This window comes from Meles meles, chromosome 19 (genome assembly GCF_922984935.1).
Source record: "Meles meles chromosome 19, mMelMel3.1 paternal haplotype, whole genome shotgun sequence".
Taxonomy (NCBI): domain Eukaryota; kingdom Metazoa; phylum Chordata; class Mammalia; order Carnivora; family Mustelidae; genus Meles; species Meles meles.
In genome coordinates this window covers 13,819,164-13,837,904 of record NC_060084.1, presented here as the reverse complement: position 1 = coordinate 13,837,904, position 18,741 = coordinate 13,819,164, and the positions used below count along the sequence as shown (strand labels likewise).

Sequence of the window (18,741 nt, the reverse complement as noted above, 5' to 3'; positions counted from 1 at the left end):
CAATCTGTGTGTAGCCAAGTACAGAGACTTAAAATGGTAAAACAGCAAAAAGGATCTCACAAAAGTACAAATATACAGTACAAATTGATTTATTTAAAACAGTTACAAAAAAGCACAACAAAATAGAGATTATCCTTAGAATTATTAATGCTTTGTTAAAGATCAGGTAGGATTAGAGGGTAAGAAATGGTACTGGGTGGGGGGAGCACCTGACTAGTTCTAAGGCTTTAGATACAATGCAGTTGATTACATATTAATTCAGCCATTACATACTGGGGATAGTAGTTGGGGGATCAGTAATTTATCTACAGGGAACTCCTACACAAATCAGATCCATCCAGACCTCCCCAGTGCAGTCCTTCTTTACTCCTCAGGACCCTAAAGCCACCCGATGACAACATTCCCACTTTCCTTTCTCCACCCCATTCCCTATCCGTATATTCTTCCCTCCCCTAAGGTGCTGTGCAAGCTGAGAGCAGTCTGCTCTCTGCAGCTGGAACATATACTGTTTTGGCTACAGGGATCCTGTGTGTGACTAGGAAGGTTGTAGGGGACAGCCTTATTTTAATACTTCAAGTTTGCCACGAGTACAGTCAGTCTCTTCCCAGCACAATCTATATTCTTTCGAGTGTGAGTATCAAGCAAATGAGGGATGAACCCTGCCTTCAGCAATACCAGCAATGCACTAACCACTCACAGCTCACAACTACGTGCAAACTCCCTGTCCAGGGAGTGGGTGTAAAACCACGGTATCACCAGCTCACTCTGTGAAGAACCTCAGTCCCGTGACAGTCATAAAGACAGAAACAAATGCAAGTTTGACAATAGGTAAAGGCACATGGGCTGCTGTCATACACACTGCAGACAGGAACCCAATTTGAGGCCATCTTCACTGCTGGGCATTTGCAGTAGAATGGCTTTGGGATCACACAGACTTTGAGTTTGCAACCTACCGGGGGAGGATCTAGGCTTAACAGAAGAACTAATAAAGAAACCTTAGTGTGAAAAGTGCATTTATTACTACTGTTCCTGCTGGGGAGGCTCAGCAGGGCAAACCGCACCACCTCTCCTCCTTCCACCCCAGGCACTGTGCATAGTCTGCAGGTAAGGAGAGAGTGCAGTCGACTCTAGCATCTCGAGGGCCAGCGTCATCCGAGGCCCAGATCAGGTTTCTGGCCCAAAGATGGACCCTAGAGTTGAAAGAGCAACTGATAGCTGCAAAGACCCAGATGCTTATTTTATTATTGCATAATGTGGGAAGCCCTCCCGAGCCCAGGGAAGCTGGATGGTGAAGGCTTCCCAGCAAAGGGCTAATAGGTTCCTGGTCAACATCCATCCTTGCACAGTCCAGCTCTTCAACTGTAGTGTACACTTCTTTCCACCTGGAAAGTATTGTAGCTTCGGTGTGGTTTAGTAAACTTAGCCCTAGGAGGCCAAAAGTCTCCCTAAAACTTGGCCTCTACCCAATTTACTTGCTCTTAAGACTGTGACCTCATCTCCATGACCAGTTCAGTTAATCAGGTATCTTTACTCCAAAGGACCCAGGCCCTTTCCCAGTCAGCTCATGCCCACCCTTCATCTCCAGTGTGATCATTCAACTCTCCAATGTGCCTGCATGTTGCAGGTTTAAATCATACCACCACCCTGTTTCTCTCCTATGATGTCCACTGGTAAAAATAAAACTAAACTGAACCAAGGGGCTATTTCGGCCAAACTTCAAACCCTCTTCAGTCCCAGAATCCACGTAACTGGAGCCAGATGACCCTAACCCTACCACGCTGACAAAGGCCCTAGCCCGGTTCCCTGTCATTTATTTTTAAAAACAGGATTTAAGATACCACAAAGGAAAGCAGTTAATACATAGAAAACGCCCACTAATACGACCTGTTTGCTTCTCCCTCAAGACAGTCAGGTGTTTGAAGCCTAAGGACTCCCGACAAGCACTGAAGCCACATCCCTTTGGATTCACCAGCCCACCAGCAGCATTTCATACTATCCCTACTCGATATGACGTTGCTATAAAGTAACACTCGCACAGTTAAGAATGGACAGGAAGCCTGGATTTCCTCTATATGGTCAGACATGGAAGGAGAGGGGGCTACAAAGGGTAGCAGGCAGGACAGTGAGCAGACAGCAGCAGTGGCAAAGCAGCACAAGAGCAAAGCCCTTGGTGTTATGACCAACTGGGACCAAGACTGTAGAAGGGTCAGTCCAGATCTGCTAGGGCCCCTCCCCCAGGTCTAAGTATTTAGCTCTGAATTCCCTTCCCCCATGCAGCCACCCTCCATGCCTCTCCCCAACCATGTACACATGTACATCTTGATAGGAATAATGATCCAAGACTTGGATGTATTACCCATCCTTTACCTGATCTCTACTCCCCAACTGATACAGGCATTCCTGGTCAGTGCGGGTTAACAGTCCTCCTTACTATTCCTCAATTCTGGGAATTTCCTACCACTGACAAGGGAGTGGCTCTGGCCTTCTTCAAATGCCCGTTTCCCAAAAAGCTGACAGCTTCCCACTAAAATGTTCACTATCTCAAAACTACTCTTAGGTCTCTTGCCAACTTATGAAATTCCTTACGGAAGTACAGACCACCACAGGCTCCTCTTACTTCTCATACCTGGAAGAAAAGACTGAACGGGAGGGAAAAGATAAGCAGAATGCCACAGCTCTGACCAAGATTTAGAGCACAGAGCTTCTTTTCCTGGGAGCCCATACTTTACAAAAGACACCTCTGTCGCTTAGCAAATCGAGTATTAAGATGTTACAAACACATGGCATGGTACTAGAAGAGCTGGTGATACTCCTTCACGGGCAAGAGACAGAAGGGGAACCGCAGCAGAAAGGTCAGGGCCCAACTTGCCAATGTGCACAAGATGTTCTCTTTCCAGGATTAAGTGGAAATTGCCAGGCTGAGAAGTGGAGGGTCACTTGGTTTAAACTACTGTCTGGTTGGACATGGGTTTGTTCCCATCGGGAGGAAGCTCAACTGGTGTCCTTGGTGGACAATTCTTGAGCATCTACTGTGTGCATGCCACTGTATTCAGTTGGTGGGCCTTCCTACGAGGAAGGAGATTTCTGAGAAACCCATGCAAACAATAATCCCTAGGAATGAGCTGATCACGGAACAGGCAGAGATGAGGTCTTCTCCCAGGGCTATCGTCTGAGAGGATTCCTCAAAGACTTAGCCCCACAGGCCCCCTCTGTAGGAAACAAGCCAGAGAAAGCAGCATTCAGAGAAAATGGGGGACAGAGCAGGGAAAGGTGAGGATCCCAAACACATACAAGGTTGAGTGTTCACCAGAGTTGGTGTTTGGTTCTGAGGTGACCCAGAGACTGAAGTACTCACAGTCAGGTCAGCAGCTTCCTTTGGATGGGCCTCTGAAACCTGACTGACTGCTCTCTAGGAATGAAACAGTGGTGTGTAGGGCTTGTAGCAAACAAGCCAGTCTCAGTCCCTTTGTTCCCCCAGGAGAACAACCTTTAGCACCTGAACACTAAGAATGACTCCATTCTCAGAGCTCCCCCTCCCCCCAGGAGGTAGGTAAGATTATTTATCCCCGTTTGGCAGCTGGGGAGGAAGTGAAAGAGCGAGAGGTCACAAGACTTGCCCGAAGTCCTTGACGGAGTAGAAATCAGACCTCAGAGGTTTGGGACTCCTGATGACAGGCAAGGCCTTGGCTAGTCCACGTACATTTCTAAACGAAATGCCAGGATCATACGCTGGGAGAAACCTCATCAGAGAGCGGGGTGGACGATACCCTGAGTTGCTTCAGGAGTCTAAAGACCCCTGAAAAACAAACAAAAAACCCACCCACCCACCTGAAGGCTGGTGGGGGAGCCTAATTCTCAATACCAGTGGAAACCCACAGTCCAAGCTGATGCTAAAAGTTGTGAAGAAAACGTGGACTTAAGACACGAGGTGGGGGCAAATGCAACTAAGATTGAGAATGCTCTTTGCAGAGGAACGCTCCACCACAAAATGAGACCTAGGAGACTTCAGGTACTGGAAACTTGTCAAGACTATCCCAGAACTCTAGAGCTGGCTGTGGGAGGGGATGGCTCGGAGAAGCCTGAATGCTGACAGAAGGTGGAATCAGATGGGAGGGGCTGTGTAAAAACACCAGGATGGGCACTGCCCAGCCAGGGGTATTTGCCCTGACCCAGGGCACAGTTCCCTTCTTGTTTCTCTCCCAAGCTGTTCAGCTGCAGAAGAGGAGGGGACATGATTATGAATTTTGAAAAACAGGGAATATAACTGAAGAGGAAATCAGAGAGACCCCCCTCCACACCAAACACTAGAGGTCTTGGTCAGAGTGGACAAAAACAATTTTGCAGAAGGGGAAAGGCAGTGCAGCTACAAATCAGGCCCAGGTCAAGACACCATGCAGGGGACAGGGCAGCAGAAGGGTTGGGGCAGCGCAGGCACTTAGGCACAACATAGACAGAGGAGGAGAGTAGGGGACTGGGGACAAAGGTCCACTGGTTCTTTCAAAAGTCACCATCACCAACTAGAAATTCAGTACGATTTCGAAGTAGGTCTGGCATGCTGGGTACAAGGAGCTCTGTTAGGTCAGCTACCTTCCCAGAAGCCCTGCCTAGAGCCCGGTCACCTGGCCATCGGGTCTTTCTCCCAAAGTCCCCTAACTGGGTCCCTGCCAAAGCAGTACTTCACTCTGAACCCTGGAGGGGCTTCTCTTTCTTCTGGTGCTAGAAGCCTCGTGGGAGGAACTGTGGAGGGATGGAAAGGGCTGAAGCACGGGATCAAGCAGAGTCCTGCAGATGAGTGCTCCTCCCCCACAAACCCACAGACATCTGTAACAAAATCACCCTTTAAAGTGCACAGCTCTCAAAAGAAGAGTTCTGGGTGGGAACCCTCTTAATCCCGATCATGGGGCTTCCTCCCCTCCCACCACAAAAAAGAAAGGAAAAAAACTTCAGACAGTTGAACTGCTACTATAAGCTGTGGATCATCATTTTTGGCTCTTTCTTTGCTCCCTCCCTCTGCCACCTGCCCCCGAAGTCCGACCTTCCCCTTGCAGGAGCTAGGGATGGGGAGGAAAGAACAGGGAGGCCCTGATATTTGGAATGTTTCTTATCCTGTGTGCACCCCCATCCTTCCTTAGCTCAGGCCTGCTGCTCCCCATCACGGCACCCTCCGGGGCCGCCCTGAAAGGATGCCATGGGGTAATGAGCAACAGACCCTGCCTTGGGAGGCTGCCTTCATGCCTCCTCTTTCCCCCCAATCTCACTGCCAAGAGAGCCATTCCCTGCTCGGCATGTGCAAATCCTCTGCCTGCTCACGCTGAGGCCCAGCTCTGGGGTAGAGCCCCAGTCCTGGTCTGGGAGAGAGGTTCATTTTCCTGCATTGGAACGCCCTTCGATGGACAGCTTTACCTCCTGCGGAATGAAAGAGGGACGGAGCAGTGCAGCCCGTGCCTCCTCCCCTTGCATGCTGTATCTTTGGAAGCTTGGGGCTGGCCAGCAGGCCTGAGCACCAGGCTCCGGCTGCGAGGGCTCTACCATTTGGGAGCCCTCACCTGACGGCTGGCTCTTCCCCTCACTGTCACATTGCTCTCTGGGTCCCAAGACTGTCCTCTCAGGCCTTTCTCGGGGGGGACCCAGCTGGCCTGGGGGAGCACAGCTAGCCTGAGAAACTGAGTTACTGTTCAAGCTCTGTAAACTGATAGAGATGCAGACATCTCCCACCTGCAGCCGATGGCAGGGCAAAGAGAAGAGCTGTGCAGTCCGCCCAGGGCTGCAGGACGACCAGCCCTGGCCATACACAAAGAAGGGGTGCTCGGGGGGCACCTCGATGCTCACTTTGCTCTGCTGCTCACCAACCACGAAATGCAGCATGACAAATCCAGGCCACTGGCTCTCCTGAATGTCCACGACCGTGCTAGAGTCAATCTTCAGCCCCCCGCTCACTTCGGCACTGCGCACAAAGTCCTGGGTCTGGAGGTCCTCCACCCGCTTCAGCTCCCCTGTAGCCAGCTGGATGATGGCGCCTTTCATGAAATGGGAGGGCAAGTGGGAGGAGGTAATGGGGGGTGGCGTTGGCTCCTTATCTGGGAAGGTGGCTCTGGCCTGCATGTCCAAACTTGATGCCACCAGGATCTCCGAGCCCACGGGCAGCAGACCTGGATCAGTTCCAGTGGGCACCAGGTTGCCATTGGCTACAACCATTGCTTTGGGTAAAGGTCTATGTTTCACCGGTTCCTGATGGGATTGAGGGTAGAACCCTCTGGCCTGATTTTTCTCGGCCATCTCTGCTGGGTTCCTGGCTGACCCTCGCCCCTCACCCTGATGGTCAGGGGTATGATGCGACAAGTTGAGGGGGCTGGGCTCATCCTTCCTCTGAGCTGTCACCACACGATAGTCCTGAGAAGCTAAAGCGCCAACCACCCGCTGGACCTCGAGGTCGGTGTCTGGGGTCCCTCGGTGTGTCGGCACTGCCACCTCCACCCGCGCAGTCTGAGAACCTGAAAACAACTGTCCGTCCACCACACATTCTACCACTGGCATCAGTCCCTGGCCTTCACTCTTGCTGTTGGGGGAGTCGAGGGCTTCGCTTTCCCGTCTTACTAAATTTCGTTCTCGCTGTCTCTGTCCGTTGGCAGCGGCTGCTTCCAGAGCAGACTGGCCCTCCTGAGGGGTAAGAAGTGGGCTGGCACCTGCTGGAGGGGTTTCATGCAAAGTGTACCCAGCAGGTAGCCTGGACATCTGATAATAAATGGGCATCCGGCCTGGAGCAAGGTCCAGTGGCTGAGTACTCGAGTGATGCGGCAACTGCCCAGGTGGGGAGGTGGCAGAAGGGGCTTTGCTGAACGAGTGGGCTGGGGATGAAGCCTGGGGAGGCGGAGTGGCTCCTTCTGCCAGGAGTGAGGCATATGGCACAAAGTGTGGAAGGTGAGAGGTGGCGAGGTTGGCAGAAGGAGAAAGGAGGGGACCTGGTAGGAAATTAGGTGGCACAGCATAGGGAAGGCTATAAGGAGACCCGATAAACTGCAGAGAGGTGGACGGGAGTTGAGCATAGTGGATTGGGGGATAATGGATTCCTGGATGTTGAATCAGTGAAGACGCTACATTAAACGTTGGGGGCAAAGGGCTCATGTTCACCACAGATGGGAGGCCAGTTGGGGAGAAGGTAGCAGGTGGCACAGCCACCTTATACAGCATACCATACTGGTCCACTGTCAGACCAGTGATGGCCTCAGCTCCCTCACCCCCCAGACTGACTCTGGCTCCTGCCTGGCTCTGCCCGGCCACCACAACCCCTCGGGACCATTCAGAGGCATCACTGGAGGGTGTGTGGTTAGTTGAGCAGCTGGTAGTTCTCCCCATATCCTCGCTGGTCACGGGGAGGTCTCGTTTCTTTGGTGGAAGGCATTCCTGACTCCTCTCATGAACAGGTTTCATATTGCTTTATGATGTTCCTGGAGCCTGGAAGGGGTCGGCTTGCTCCTTGGGGCATCAGAAGGGGCTTCTCTGTGGCTCCCCTGCACCCCTCTCTGCTGCTGGCTGGGGCGCCCACATCTGCTAGGGAACAAATCAGAAGCAAAGAAAAGTAACCTAGGGGCGAACCAAGTCAAAAGAAGTAGCAAAAACTGTGGCCACAGAGGAAGGTGTAACGAAGGGGACTGCTGGGGAAAAAAGGCATGATAAAGGGGCAAACAAGGATGCTACCCTCCCCTCATTCATCCAGCCCAGGACATGAAAGAAACAGCCAGGGAAACCACAGAGATCTATAGGAACAAACATTCAACAATTCGTAAACAACCTGTGAGCTCTACAACCCCAGAGAGACCAACAGCTTCATGATCAGGTGTCCCACTGATGGGGACCTTGACTCTTCCCAGCCTTCTCCCCAAAGAGATTTGACTACATGGTTGTTGCCGCTGGTTCTTTTTCCTAAGCTTCTCCTTTTGTCACCAAAGATTACCATGCTATCTTCTTTCCAACATATGACCTCATCCTCACTTCCTTTCCCCAGCCCAGTTTGGGTTATGATCTCACCTTTCCCCATCCCCCCATCCCAGGCCTGGTTAAACTCTCATCCTCCTTTGCCTCATATCACCACTACCTCAAAGACCCAAGTGCCACTGAAAAAAAGCATCTTCTGTGCTCCATGAAATACTACATTCAAACTTGGGCCCTATGGAAAGTGATTATACTAGTGTGTTCTATAATGTATTTGTTTCTGCTCTTCCCTAAACAGCAACAAAACTCTTCTGACCAAAGACTTCCTCCCCCCGCCCAAGTCTGGAAAAACTTCTTTTCTTCTCAGTAACCATCTTCAGTATACTTTCTTCATTCATTCTCCTTCTTTTTTCCCGTACGTTTTCTTTTGCCAATGGCTCTTTTTGCACTGTAGGTCTGCTCTAGGCACCACTCCCTAAATTCTTGTCCCATTCCTCCAAACCTGTCTAGTTCTCTATTATTCATAAGAAAGTTCTCTCCCCCTTTTCTCTTGCTGTCACCTTTCATACACACGTTTGTCCCTTGTCATAAAGTACCCTTTTGGTCCAAACATTTCAATGCATGAACTTTATCACCTATTTCTTCCAATCAAGGCTCCAGTTCTTTAGATTTGGATGTTACACTGCTCTGTTTTTCCACTGATGAATCCCAGTGTTTCTTCTGGCAACAAGGAAGTCAAATCTCCCTCTAGTACCTGAGCTTCCAGTAGTGCCTCTGAGCAGCTGAAGTAAGAAGCAGTGTCCTCCCCGCTGCCTTGGGAGCCTAGAAGACAGAAATAGGAATAACGTAAGCAGAAGTCCAGCCTCTCACTTCCCCAGGGTCATCAAGGTAATTCTAAAGCCACAAAAACATTCAAGTCCATGAGTCCCTGCCTCATGCTCTGCTCCAGAGGTAACAGCACATTTATCAAGTTTCTAGGCATTTGAACAGAGAAAAAGCTATCTCTTAAGCTCTAATTTATGGAAGGACATCCCTGAAAAAAATTTTTCAAGGTGTGTCAAGTTTCACTGTTTTCCTTAACGTTTTATTCTTCATTCTCTACCTGTTCTTATTCCCCAAAGGTTAAATTTACCACCAATCCCAACTTCAGGTAAATGTGCAACTAAAAATGTAAGATTCAACATTATTCCCACGTGAACAACAGGAAGCTGGAAAAATCAACTGCATGGATTTCACCTTTATTCAGGGCTGATGAAAACATAGATGTCAGGGTGCCTGGTTGGGTTCAGTCGGTAAGCATCTGCCTTCAACTCAGGTCATGATCCCAGGGTCCTGGGATCAAGCCCCACATTGGGCTACCTGCTCAGCGCAAAGCCTGCTTCTCCCTCTCCCGCTCCCCCTGCTTGTATTCCCTCTCTCGCTATCGCTCTCTGTGAAATAAATAAATAAAATCTTTACTGAAAAATACAGATGTGGAGGTTATTTAAATGAAAAAAGTGCCACTAGAGGAAAAAGAACACTTATTTATGTTTCTGGGGCAGAAAAAGAGGTCAAGGGGGAGTCACTCAAGGGGAAGCATTATTAACAGATTTTCAGGGTAAAAGAAATAGGATCCTGTGTGTGTGTAAAATTTTCTGAGTGACAACTTTGTATCAAGTGTTGAATCAGGTGTGACAGAAAATGCAAACACTGTCTGGGTGCCGGTAGCTCTTAACAATGGGGAAAAAAGTTCACATTAAAGTATCAAAGCTGAATCTACACATGCCAGTAACATCAAGCACTGAAGAACAGAGCCTTAATCTCTGACAACAGATAAAGCAGCACTGACCAGTACTCTGAGAAACTATCCATTGTCCTGTCCAAGTCCTACAGAACTGCAAGCCTCTAACCAAACTGAAGCAACATTTATCTCTTAAGATTGGCAAGGTGTGTATGGACAAGAAAAGGTGATGAGATAGGAAAACAAGGGGGAAAGAAAAATTCTCAGTTCCACAAACGCAAATTACACAGTGGGCACGGGTCTTGCATCCCTTCTTCACCAGCAGTGCCAGTAATCGAACAGCAATTAGCTTTCTCCCTCATTCCCAACAGAAATTGGGGTCACATCTCCAATCCCTGAATGCTTTGCTTCCTGCAATTAAAACCTTAAGGAAAACCTGCCTCTAGATTAGCCAAACACGGCCGAATAAAAAAAGGCAAGAGGTCTGAAAGAATGACAACAAAGAGCCAAGTCTGTGCACCAGGTTCCAACAACGCAAAACACATTTCCGAATCTGAAACCTCGGCCTCAGGAGGGGCTCGATGAAGACTTCTCAGAAGGAAGATAAAGCCTGTGACCCCAACCAAGCTGGCGGGGAAGAGAGTCTGTTCTGGTGAGCTGCCAACGCTGCTAGTGAGAGCCCAGAATCAAGAGAATGAACCCCAGATTCGGTGAGGGCGAGAGGTACGCCCGCCAGAAATGAGTGGTGCTTGGAAGAGACTATGGGTTATGGCTTCCCGTGATCCTGCAATCCTTGCTTCAACAAGGGTAGGGCCTGAAATTGGGAATTTAACGTTTAGGGGTGGGAAGTCGATCCTAGAAGCAGAGGGACAGGGACAAGGCCCCGCAGGCGATGCTTCCTTGTTTGGGGGCCCCTTCCCGCCCCCAAAGACTCGGACACCCCGGCCCGCGGGGACACAGCCGCGGGGGTGCCGGGGCCTGAGGCCGCCTTCTGGGCCGGGCCGGAGAAAAGCGCGCGGGACTCGAGGCGCGGCCTCTTTTGCTCTCCCGGTCCGCGGTTCTCGGGCCCCGGTCCGGCGGGGCAATGGGCTCCAGGGGGCCACTTCCTCCTAAGCTCCGAGCCCAGGCCTGCTTGGCCTCAGTGAGGCCGGTCCAGCGGCCCCCACGCCCAGAGACACTCACCGGCCCATCTCACGGCGCTCCTCGGGCTCCTCCCGCTCTTCCCGGAGCCGCCGCGACCGCGGCCGCCGCCATCCCCGGCCCCGGAGCCGCCCCACACCCAGCGCCCCCCCAGCCGGGCGCCCGGAGATGGCGTCAAGTGCGTTCCGCCCCCGTCGCGGGCAGATGGCGTCACGGCCCAGGCCCAAGAGCGACGCCCAGGAGTCCCTGGGAAGGGAGGGAAACGGCCCCTAGCCCCTCGCCCCTCCGCTCCAGCGCCCCGGTGGTAGGAAAACGGGCTCCTACCCGCAGGAAATAGGGTCACGTGAAGAAGGTTGGGGCGTCTCTCTCGCCCTGACCCCACCATGACCCCTGCATTCTCTCTACGCCAGTAAATTCTGGGGGTTCCCAAACAGAGCCCTAGGGCGTGGCCAACTGCGACCCTCATTTCCTGGAGTTCCGAGGCCTGACAGGTGAAGCCTCCTCCTGGGAACCTCGGGGAACCCCGAGGCGACCCCTAGCCAGGAGAGTAAGAAGATGCCCCTGGAGTCCCAGAGTGGAGATGGGGGAGCTCTTTGAGTTGAGAAATGGCTTTGACAGGGATGAGAATGGACGGGATCCAGGATCTGGGAGGTGAACCAAGTAGTGGGAACTTGAGGGATGATAGGAGGGGGTTCAAATATTAGGTCACCATATCGGTCAAATACTAGGTCACCATTCATTGCTAATTAACTAGTCACCTTCATAGTAACATGAACATCTGATTAACGATAAGTGAACAAGTGAACACCAGTCAAATTCGTGGTTTGATTGAAACCGTGTAAAAAAAGTTCAGCATGCAGACAGAAATAAACTAAACTGAGGAAAAAATAAGTTTAACTATTAGAGAGATTGGATCTGAGTGGGTTTTTTCCCCTTTCCGTTTCTGCAAATTCTATTCACTAAATAATAATTGATTTCTGTTCGATTTTAAAAATACTGGCTGGGCTCTGGTCCCTGCTCGGTAGCTATCGGACCTTAGGAAAATTGTTTTACTACTTTAGACTTAGGTTTCTGCTTCTGCAAAATGAAGAGCTTAAATTAGATGAAGGGATGGGAGTAAGATGTAGATAAAAGAGCTCTTTATAACCATTTTAAGTGAAAATATAAGCAAATATGTACAGTATGAAATCATGTATTTAATGAAAAGACATTTATGTATCTGTACAGAAAAGGAATGGAAGGCTGTGTAACAACTAGTTAACACTGGTTATCTCTGGAGAGGAAAGTAGCATTGATTGGTGACCAAAAGATACAAAAGGGACTTATTGTTTGGATTTCGTATGAAAATATTACCTTAGAAATATTAAGATGAGTAACTTAAAATACAAGTAAAGTTTATGTTCTCTAAGATTCTTTCTAGGGTATCAATAGACCTCAATTTTGGTATTTTCTCACCTGGATGGGCACAAATATCATCAAAATCATTGCATGCTGCCACACACATGCCTTGCACCAGTGGGTGAAACACTGAAGCTACTGATCTGTAACCATCTAATTAGTATTAGTCATGACAGTCATCTTCTCCCTCAGTTTGGCCAAGAAGGAAGTCCTGTGGTTACTCAGTGATTCCGTTTTAGCACTAACAGGAATTCTGACTTCTAATTCATTATTTAGCTCACTAAATTGGCATTAAAACTACCAAGATTTAAAAACAAAAACTGCCAGGATAGACAAACAAGCCTATACTATCAATCTATTTAATTTTAAAGATTTTATTTATTTATTTGCAGAGAGAGAGAGAGAGCACAAGCAGGGGGAGGAGGAAAGGAGGAAGCAGGCTCCCCGCTGAGCAGGGAGCTGATACAGAACTTAATCCCAGGACCCTGGGACCATGACCTGAGCTGAAGGTAGATGCTTAACCGACTGAGCCATCCAGGCGCCCCTATGCTCTTTTTTTTTTTTTTTTTTTTTTGTTAATCGAAGTGATATACATACTGCTTGCTATCTTTGCCAATTGTTTCCATATTGATAAATTCAAATCAATATAAAACAATCTGCCAAGATAGAGGCCCTTTGGATCATCCAGGTGTTTTCAAAGATAACCATTTCCTCCTAGATTAAGGTATACTCTCAGAGAGTTGGTGTTTCAGACATAATTGAGAGAGCAGACACAGGTAGATGCAAGCAAAAAGAATATTTTGGCTACCAGCTGTTAACGTGATTACATAGTGCAAAGGCGTGTTTGTTTTAAAGACAAAACAAACAAACGAAAAAACCAAAATGTTCTGATTGGTGAGACACAGGTGATTCCTGGTTTGGTGTGGCATTCCCAAAAGAGTGGGTCGTACCTCTGCTGTATTCTCTTCTAGAACTCTACTCCAAGCAATCTTCATGTCTTTGTACATATTGACAGTAGGAAGCTCCATAGTGACAGTTTGATAGGAGTATTAGTAATAAGTAAACTAACATAGTTTTAGATTTAAGACGCTAAAATAACAAAAAATTCCCTCATTTCCCCCAAAATCTGTATCGTTCTCTGGAATCTGGATAATTCCCTATATAAGTTATTTATAGTAAGTAAACTCAGGGTCTTATTCACTGTAACTGATTCAATGAATAGTTGTTGAATGAAATTTCGCAAATATATCTCAAACTGCGAGACTCTCCATGCTGATTTTTTTGCCCCCATTTCCTCATTTCTACTCTTACCTGGTTTTGCCTATTTGTTACCTGTTTTCAGCCTCTGTCATCTGAAAGTCCTTCATTTTCTTTCACCAAATTTGTTTAATTTCCGCAGAGTTTTATGAACTGATGTAGTGAAAGGAGGTTGGTTTGTCTGTTTGTATTCATTAAAAAAAAAAATTTCCCTGCTCTATAAAAGGAGATTTTTAAAGGTATTTGAGACATTACAACTCAATCTGTTTTGTCTACCTCTGCTCTTTCCTTGGATTCCCACAGAATTCCTTTGATGTGTGTAGAATGAATTTGTGTGATGGGAGATTTTTAGCTACTCTGTTGAGAGGAAAACAACAATGACCACAAAACCCTGCTGGGCTGGTTCTTCTTCTCCCTAAGCAGGCACAAGTTTCAGACCAGCTCTCTTTGTTGCCTAGTTCCTCATTGGTGATTTTTCTACACCTGTCGTAGAGGCAGGGGCTATTCAGACAACTATCCCAACTCTTTTTCAATGTTACAGGATCAAACCAGAGAGAAGAGCTAGTAATTTGGGAAACTATGTGTGTCATAACAAGAGGAATAGGTGTTTTTTTCATACTGTCAGTCTCTTCACTTGTATTGCTCAGCATGTAAATGTGTCATTGTAGGGAAGAACTTTATCTTTGAATCCCAATGGCAGAAACAACAATCTCAAGTGTAGGTTGAAGTTCTAGAAATACTTGGCAGATTTAGCTTTCTCAAGACATGTGTTGGTGCCTGGTATTAGATGATTTTTCAAAAGCTCTTCTTGTTGTCCAAATGTAGAAATGTGCCATTTTCAAGCTTCTGTTTTATCTACTTCGCTGAACAATGCTGTGTCCTTATTTCCACATGATTTTAATGTTATATACCCTCTCCAGATTCCAATGGGGAGTTCCCTTTCAAATTCATTAATATTTTATTTACAAGGAGGTCTTGGAATTTCTCTGTAAGTGACTAATACATCCTTTGGGGAAGGGAATCTTGATCTGCTGTTTGCTTCCTCAGACACTTGCCAAAGGCTTTCATTTTTATCAGAAACTTCCTGCATAACTCTGAAAAGTTGCATTCAGAACACTGACAATTGAAATAAACCAAAGGAAACCTAACCCTTATTTAAATTGTAAGAGTCCTATCTGGGGAGTTGGGCCACAGAGAAGGAGTACATTTAGACCATTGCTGAGCAGACAGGAATTCCTTACAGGGGCCTACTGAATGAATAAAGTAGATGTGGAAAAATTAATGCCCCATGACTTTGATAACTCTTCCTCTGTGAAACTGGCTCAGCAAGGTGATTTGTGAGCTGCTGTGCCTTGTGGTGGAATCTTGTTCATCTCTGAACATGAACATCTTCCAAGGCAATCGCCCTTCATGTCAACCTTCAAACTGGTTGTCAGTAGGCTGAAACTCCTGGAAAAAAGGAAAAGTGAGTGAACAGTTCAGACAGTACAACAAGCTGCTTCTCATCACGGAGCACTACCCTCCCACACCCCATAGATCTCCTGAGATGTTACTTAGCAATTCTGGAATTCAAAGGAATGTGGCTGACTTGTGGGAATGATGATTATAGTGATCAAATCGCTTAAAAGTTTGCAAAGACTGTTCTGTATCTTGATGGTATCAGTACCAGTATTTTAGTTTTGCAAGATGTAGTCCCTGCATGAAACTAAGTAAAGGGTACTCTGGATCTTTATTACTTTTCACAAACTGCACGTGAATCTGTGATGATCACAAAATAAGAAGTTTAATTTAATAAGAAGTTTCCAACGATTTCAAATGTAAAACAATGTCCAGAATCCTGGACTCTTCTTCATCAAAGTAGAGAACTTTATCTAGTCAAGCCTTTTCAAATGTGCAGGTGCTATTAAGTTTGAGCTGCCGGGCCAATTTTTCTGGAAAGTCTTCCTTATGTTTTTTTAACGTGCCAAAAAAGAAATAAAAAAGCTCTTTCTTGTCAGGTAACAGCTCAAGTAGTGTTAGACCCATGAGCTGGGGTAGTAGCTGACAAGTGTTGTCTTCTTTCTTTGAATCCAACTTCTTTTCTGTTGCCTCTTGTTCTTTCCTCATTTCAATGGGTCACATGAACAGTTAACCCCTCAAAAAACTGAAAAAAAAAAAAAAAAAACCAAACCCCCCCAAAACAATGATCTCTGATTATGAGGAAGGTTCAGGTAAAACAAGTCTTGCTTGTGCATGCAGTTTTCTGAGTGCCCCTTAAATAGCACTATTTACTATTGAATTACTGTCATCTATTGGTGGAGAGGCAGCTGTTCCTTAAACTTCCAAATTGATTTTTGGGCATTCTTGAGACAATAGGGGCCGTAAAAAAAAACCTTAAACAAAGAAAATTTAGGCAAGCCCAGCGGTACCCATCATTGTTACCATGAACCATGATGATGGCATTGGTGGTATACACAGAACTTGTGAATTTTCAACTGCACGTCCGTGTCTCCTCTTATTTGATCCTGGCGGTTCAGTGACACATATAATTATCCAAATAAATTATATCCTCTTTTTACAAATGATGTGTAAACTTGAAGTGCCGGAGTGATTTGAGGTAAATAAAGCAAATGAGCCCTGTCTTACCTAAACTTAGTACTCTTTAAAGGGAGACAGTTATCTTGACTTTCTATCACTCCAGCGTTCTATTTTTTTTTTTTTGAAGATTTTATTTATTTACTTGACAGAGAGAGAGAGATCACAAGTAGGTAGAGAGGCAGGCAGAGAGAGAGAGGGGAAGCAGGCTCCCTGCTGAGCAGAGAGCCCAATGCTGGGCTCAATCCCAGGACCCTGGGGTCATGACGTGAGCAGAAGGCAGAGGCTTTAACCCACTGAGCCACCCAGGCGCCCTCCAGGGTTCTATTTTTAACACAAACTATAACCTGGGCACATAATAAGTGTTTGCCAATATTAGCAGTGGTGTAACAACAATTCAGTATTTAACTGAAACAAGCCAGTTCTACTGTAATTTCTTTTCCATGTGACATCTAAAGCAGAGAACAGTTTCCTACTTTGGACATGGCTAAGCAGACTTTCAAGCCCTGAGCTTTGTGTTTATTTCAGATTCAAAGTAGTCTCATGTCAAGATTTGCTTGCAATGACAGAGTAGCTCCGTTCCTGATTAGAAAGTGAGCACGGCTCGGTGAACCAGAGGGGTTACATAGTTTGGAGGCTCAGGTTTTCCTGATTTGTGAAATGCCTGTTTCCCCAGGCTCAGTCATCAGTTGATAAAACAAGGTGGAAAGACTTATCTCAGTGGATTGGCCTGGGACAGGTTCCATTTGCTACCTCCCCAGCATGACTCAACTTGTTCATTTTATTGGCATACTGTGGTGAAAAAGCACAGAAACTTGCAGTTTGAAGATTTCTTCTAATTCAGTCACTCCTAATCATGTGACCACTGGCAAGCCATTCAACCTCTCAATATCTCAGTTTTCTCAGCTGTAAAGTGCAAATAACAACATGAACCTCACACAAGTGTTGCAGGGGTCACGTGGCACTATGTGTATGAAAACAGTTTCTTGTTTTTTATTTTATTTTCGAAAGATTTATTTTTTAAGTAATCTTTACACCTAACATGGGGCTTGAACCCACAAACCTGATATCAGGAGTTGCATGATCCCCCACTGACCCAGCCAGGTGTTCCTGAGGACAGTTTATTATTTTTTTTATAATTTTTTAAAAAGTTTATTCATTTACTTTTCAGAGAGAGAGCACAACAGGGCCAACAGCAGGCAGAGGGAGAAGTAAGCTCCGCGTTCAGCAAGGAACCTGATGTGGGGCTCGATACCAGGACCCTGGGATCATGACTTGAGCCAAAGGCAGACGCCCAACCGACGAGCCACCCAGGTATCCTGAGGACAGTTTTTTAAATGCAAAGCACTTCATGCATCTTCTTTTTTAAATAACCTTTTTATTATGGGGGTGTCTGGGCGGTTCAGTCAATTAAGCATCTTTCTTTAGCTAAGGTCATGATCTCAGCGTCCTGGGATTGAGCCCCACCCGGTACTCTGCACTCAGTGGGGAATCTGCTTGTCCCTTTGCCCCTATCTCCATTCTTGCTCTCTTTCGCAAATAAATAAAATCTTTAAATAATCTTTTTATTACTGGGGTGCCTGGGTGGCTCAGTGGGTTAAAACCTCTGCCTTCGGCTTGGGTCATGATCTCGGGATCCTGGGATCGAGCCCCGCATCGTGCTTTCTGCTTAGTGGGGAGCCTGCTTCCCTTCCTCTCTCTCTCTCTGCCTGCCTCTCTGCCTACTTGTGATTTCTGTCAAATAAATAAAATCTTTAAAAAACTCATTTATAAATAATCTTTTTATTACAAAAATAATAATTGTTCACTGTGGGACATTTTAGAAAAGCAAGACAAGCTGAAAGGATAAAACAAAGACCACTCATCAAAGCACCCCCTAGAGCAGTAGGCCTTCAACAGGTGTCAGAATTAGAGGGCTTGTTCAAACACAAATTGCTGGACTCCCTTCCAGAGTTTCTGATTCAGTATTTCTGGGGTGGGCCCCAAGAATCTGCATCCCTAACAGTTTCCCAAGTGATGCTGGTGTTACTGATCTGGGGATAGCCCTTTGAGAACCACTGACCTAGTGCAAAACACTGATAACTTTATATATGCATATATGGTGTATATTTTTTATTGTTTTTATTAAAACACTGTTTCACCCTATCGTATGCCTTTTTTATTCAACGAACTCCACTTTGTACATGCATTTTTCTATACGTGTGCTTCCTGCTACCACTGGGCTGGCCCAGAAAGCAAGGAAGGAGATTGCTGACTATCTGGCTTCTGGGAAGGGTGAATGAGCTCAGATCTGAGTGGAAGACATTATCCGAGAAGACTGCCTCATGGAGACCATGGAGATCCTGGAACTATATTGTGATCTGCTGCTGGTTTGGTTTAGCTTGATCCAAGCCACAAAGTAAGATCTATGGAACTTGCACCATTTTTTAGGCTCAAAGGGGTGAGAGAACATCCCTGCCCCATAGTGAGGAAGAGGGTGGACTTCAACTTGTTGAGACTGTGCCAAAGGACTTTGTCTCTAATTTTTATAGGAAGAAGTAATGCTGTTTGAAGAGACTAGGTCAGTCCAAAGAGCCATTTTTAGAATCATATGGTTGTCTTTTCCCCCCTGAGCTTGTAGAAAAGTGGAGAAATACAGACAAAAAAAGAATCTGTAATCACCAAGTATGGAGCTAAGAATTTTGGTGTATTTCTTTCAGTCTGTATATGTATTTCTGTATTTA

The 18,741-nt window shown here is 46.7% G+C and overlaps 1 protein-coding gene across 2 annotated transcripts; it reads right to left on the bottom strand.

Moving 5' to 3' along the window:
• Nucleotides 1-73: 73 nt before the first annotated feature.
• Nucleotides 74-10,963, bottom strand: ATXN1L (ataxin 1 like). Of its 2 annotated transcripts, none has more exons than XM_045988077.1 (3): nucleotides 10,832-10,963; nucleotides 8,684-8,751; nucleotides 74-7,548 (listed from the first exon to the last, which is right to left on the bottom strand). In XM_045988077.1, exon 3 carries the CDS (start codon nucleotides 7,426-7,428, stop codon nucleotides 5,362-5,364), a length of 2,067 nt encoding a protein of 688 aa, XP_045844033.1. In that variant the 5' UTR covers nucleotides 7,429-7,548; nucleotides 8,684-8,751; nucleotides 10,832-10,963; the 3' UTR covers nucleotides 74-5,361. The 2 variants fall into 2 exon arrangements, with proteins under 2 accessions (XP_045844033.1, XP_045844032.1); XM_045988076.1 differs by having other exon boundaries at nucleotides 74-7,545.
• Nucleotides 10,964-18,741: the final 7,778 nt, after the last annotated feature.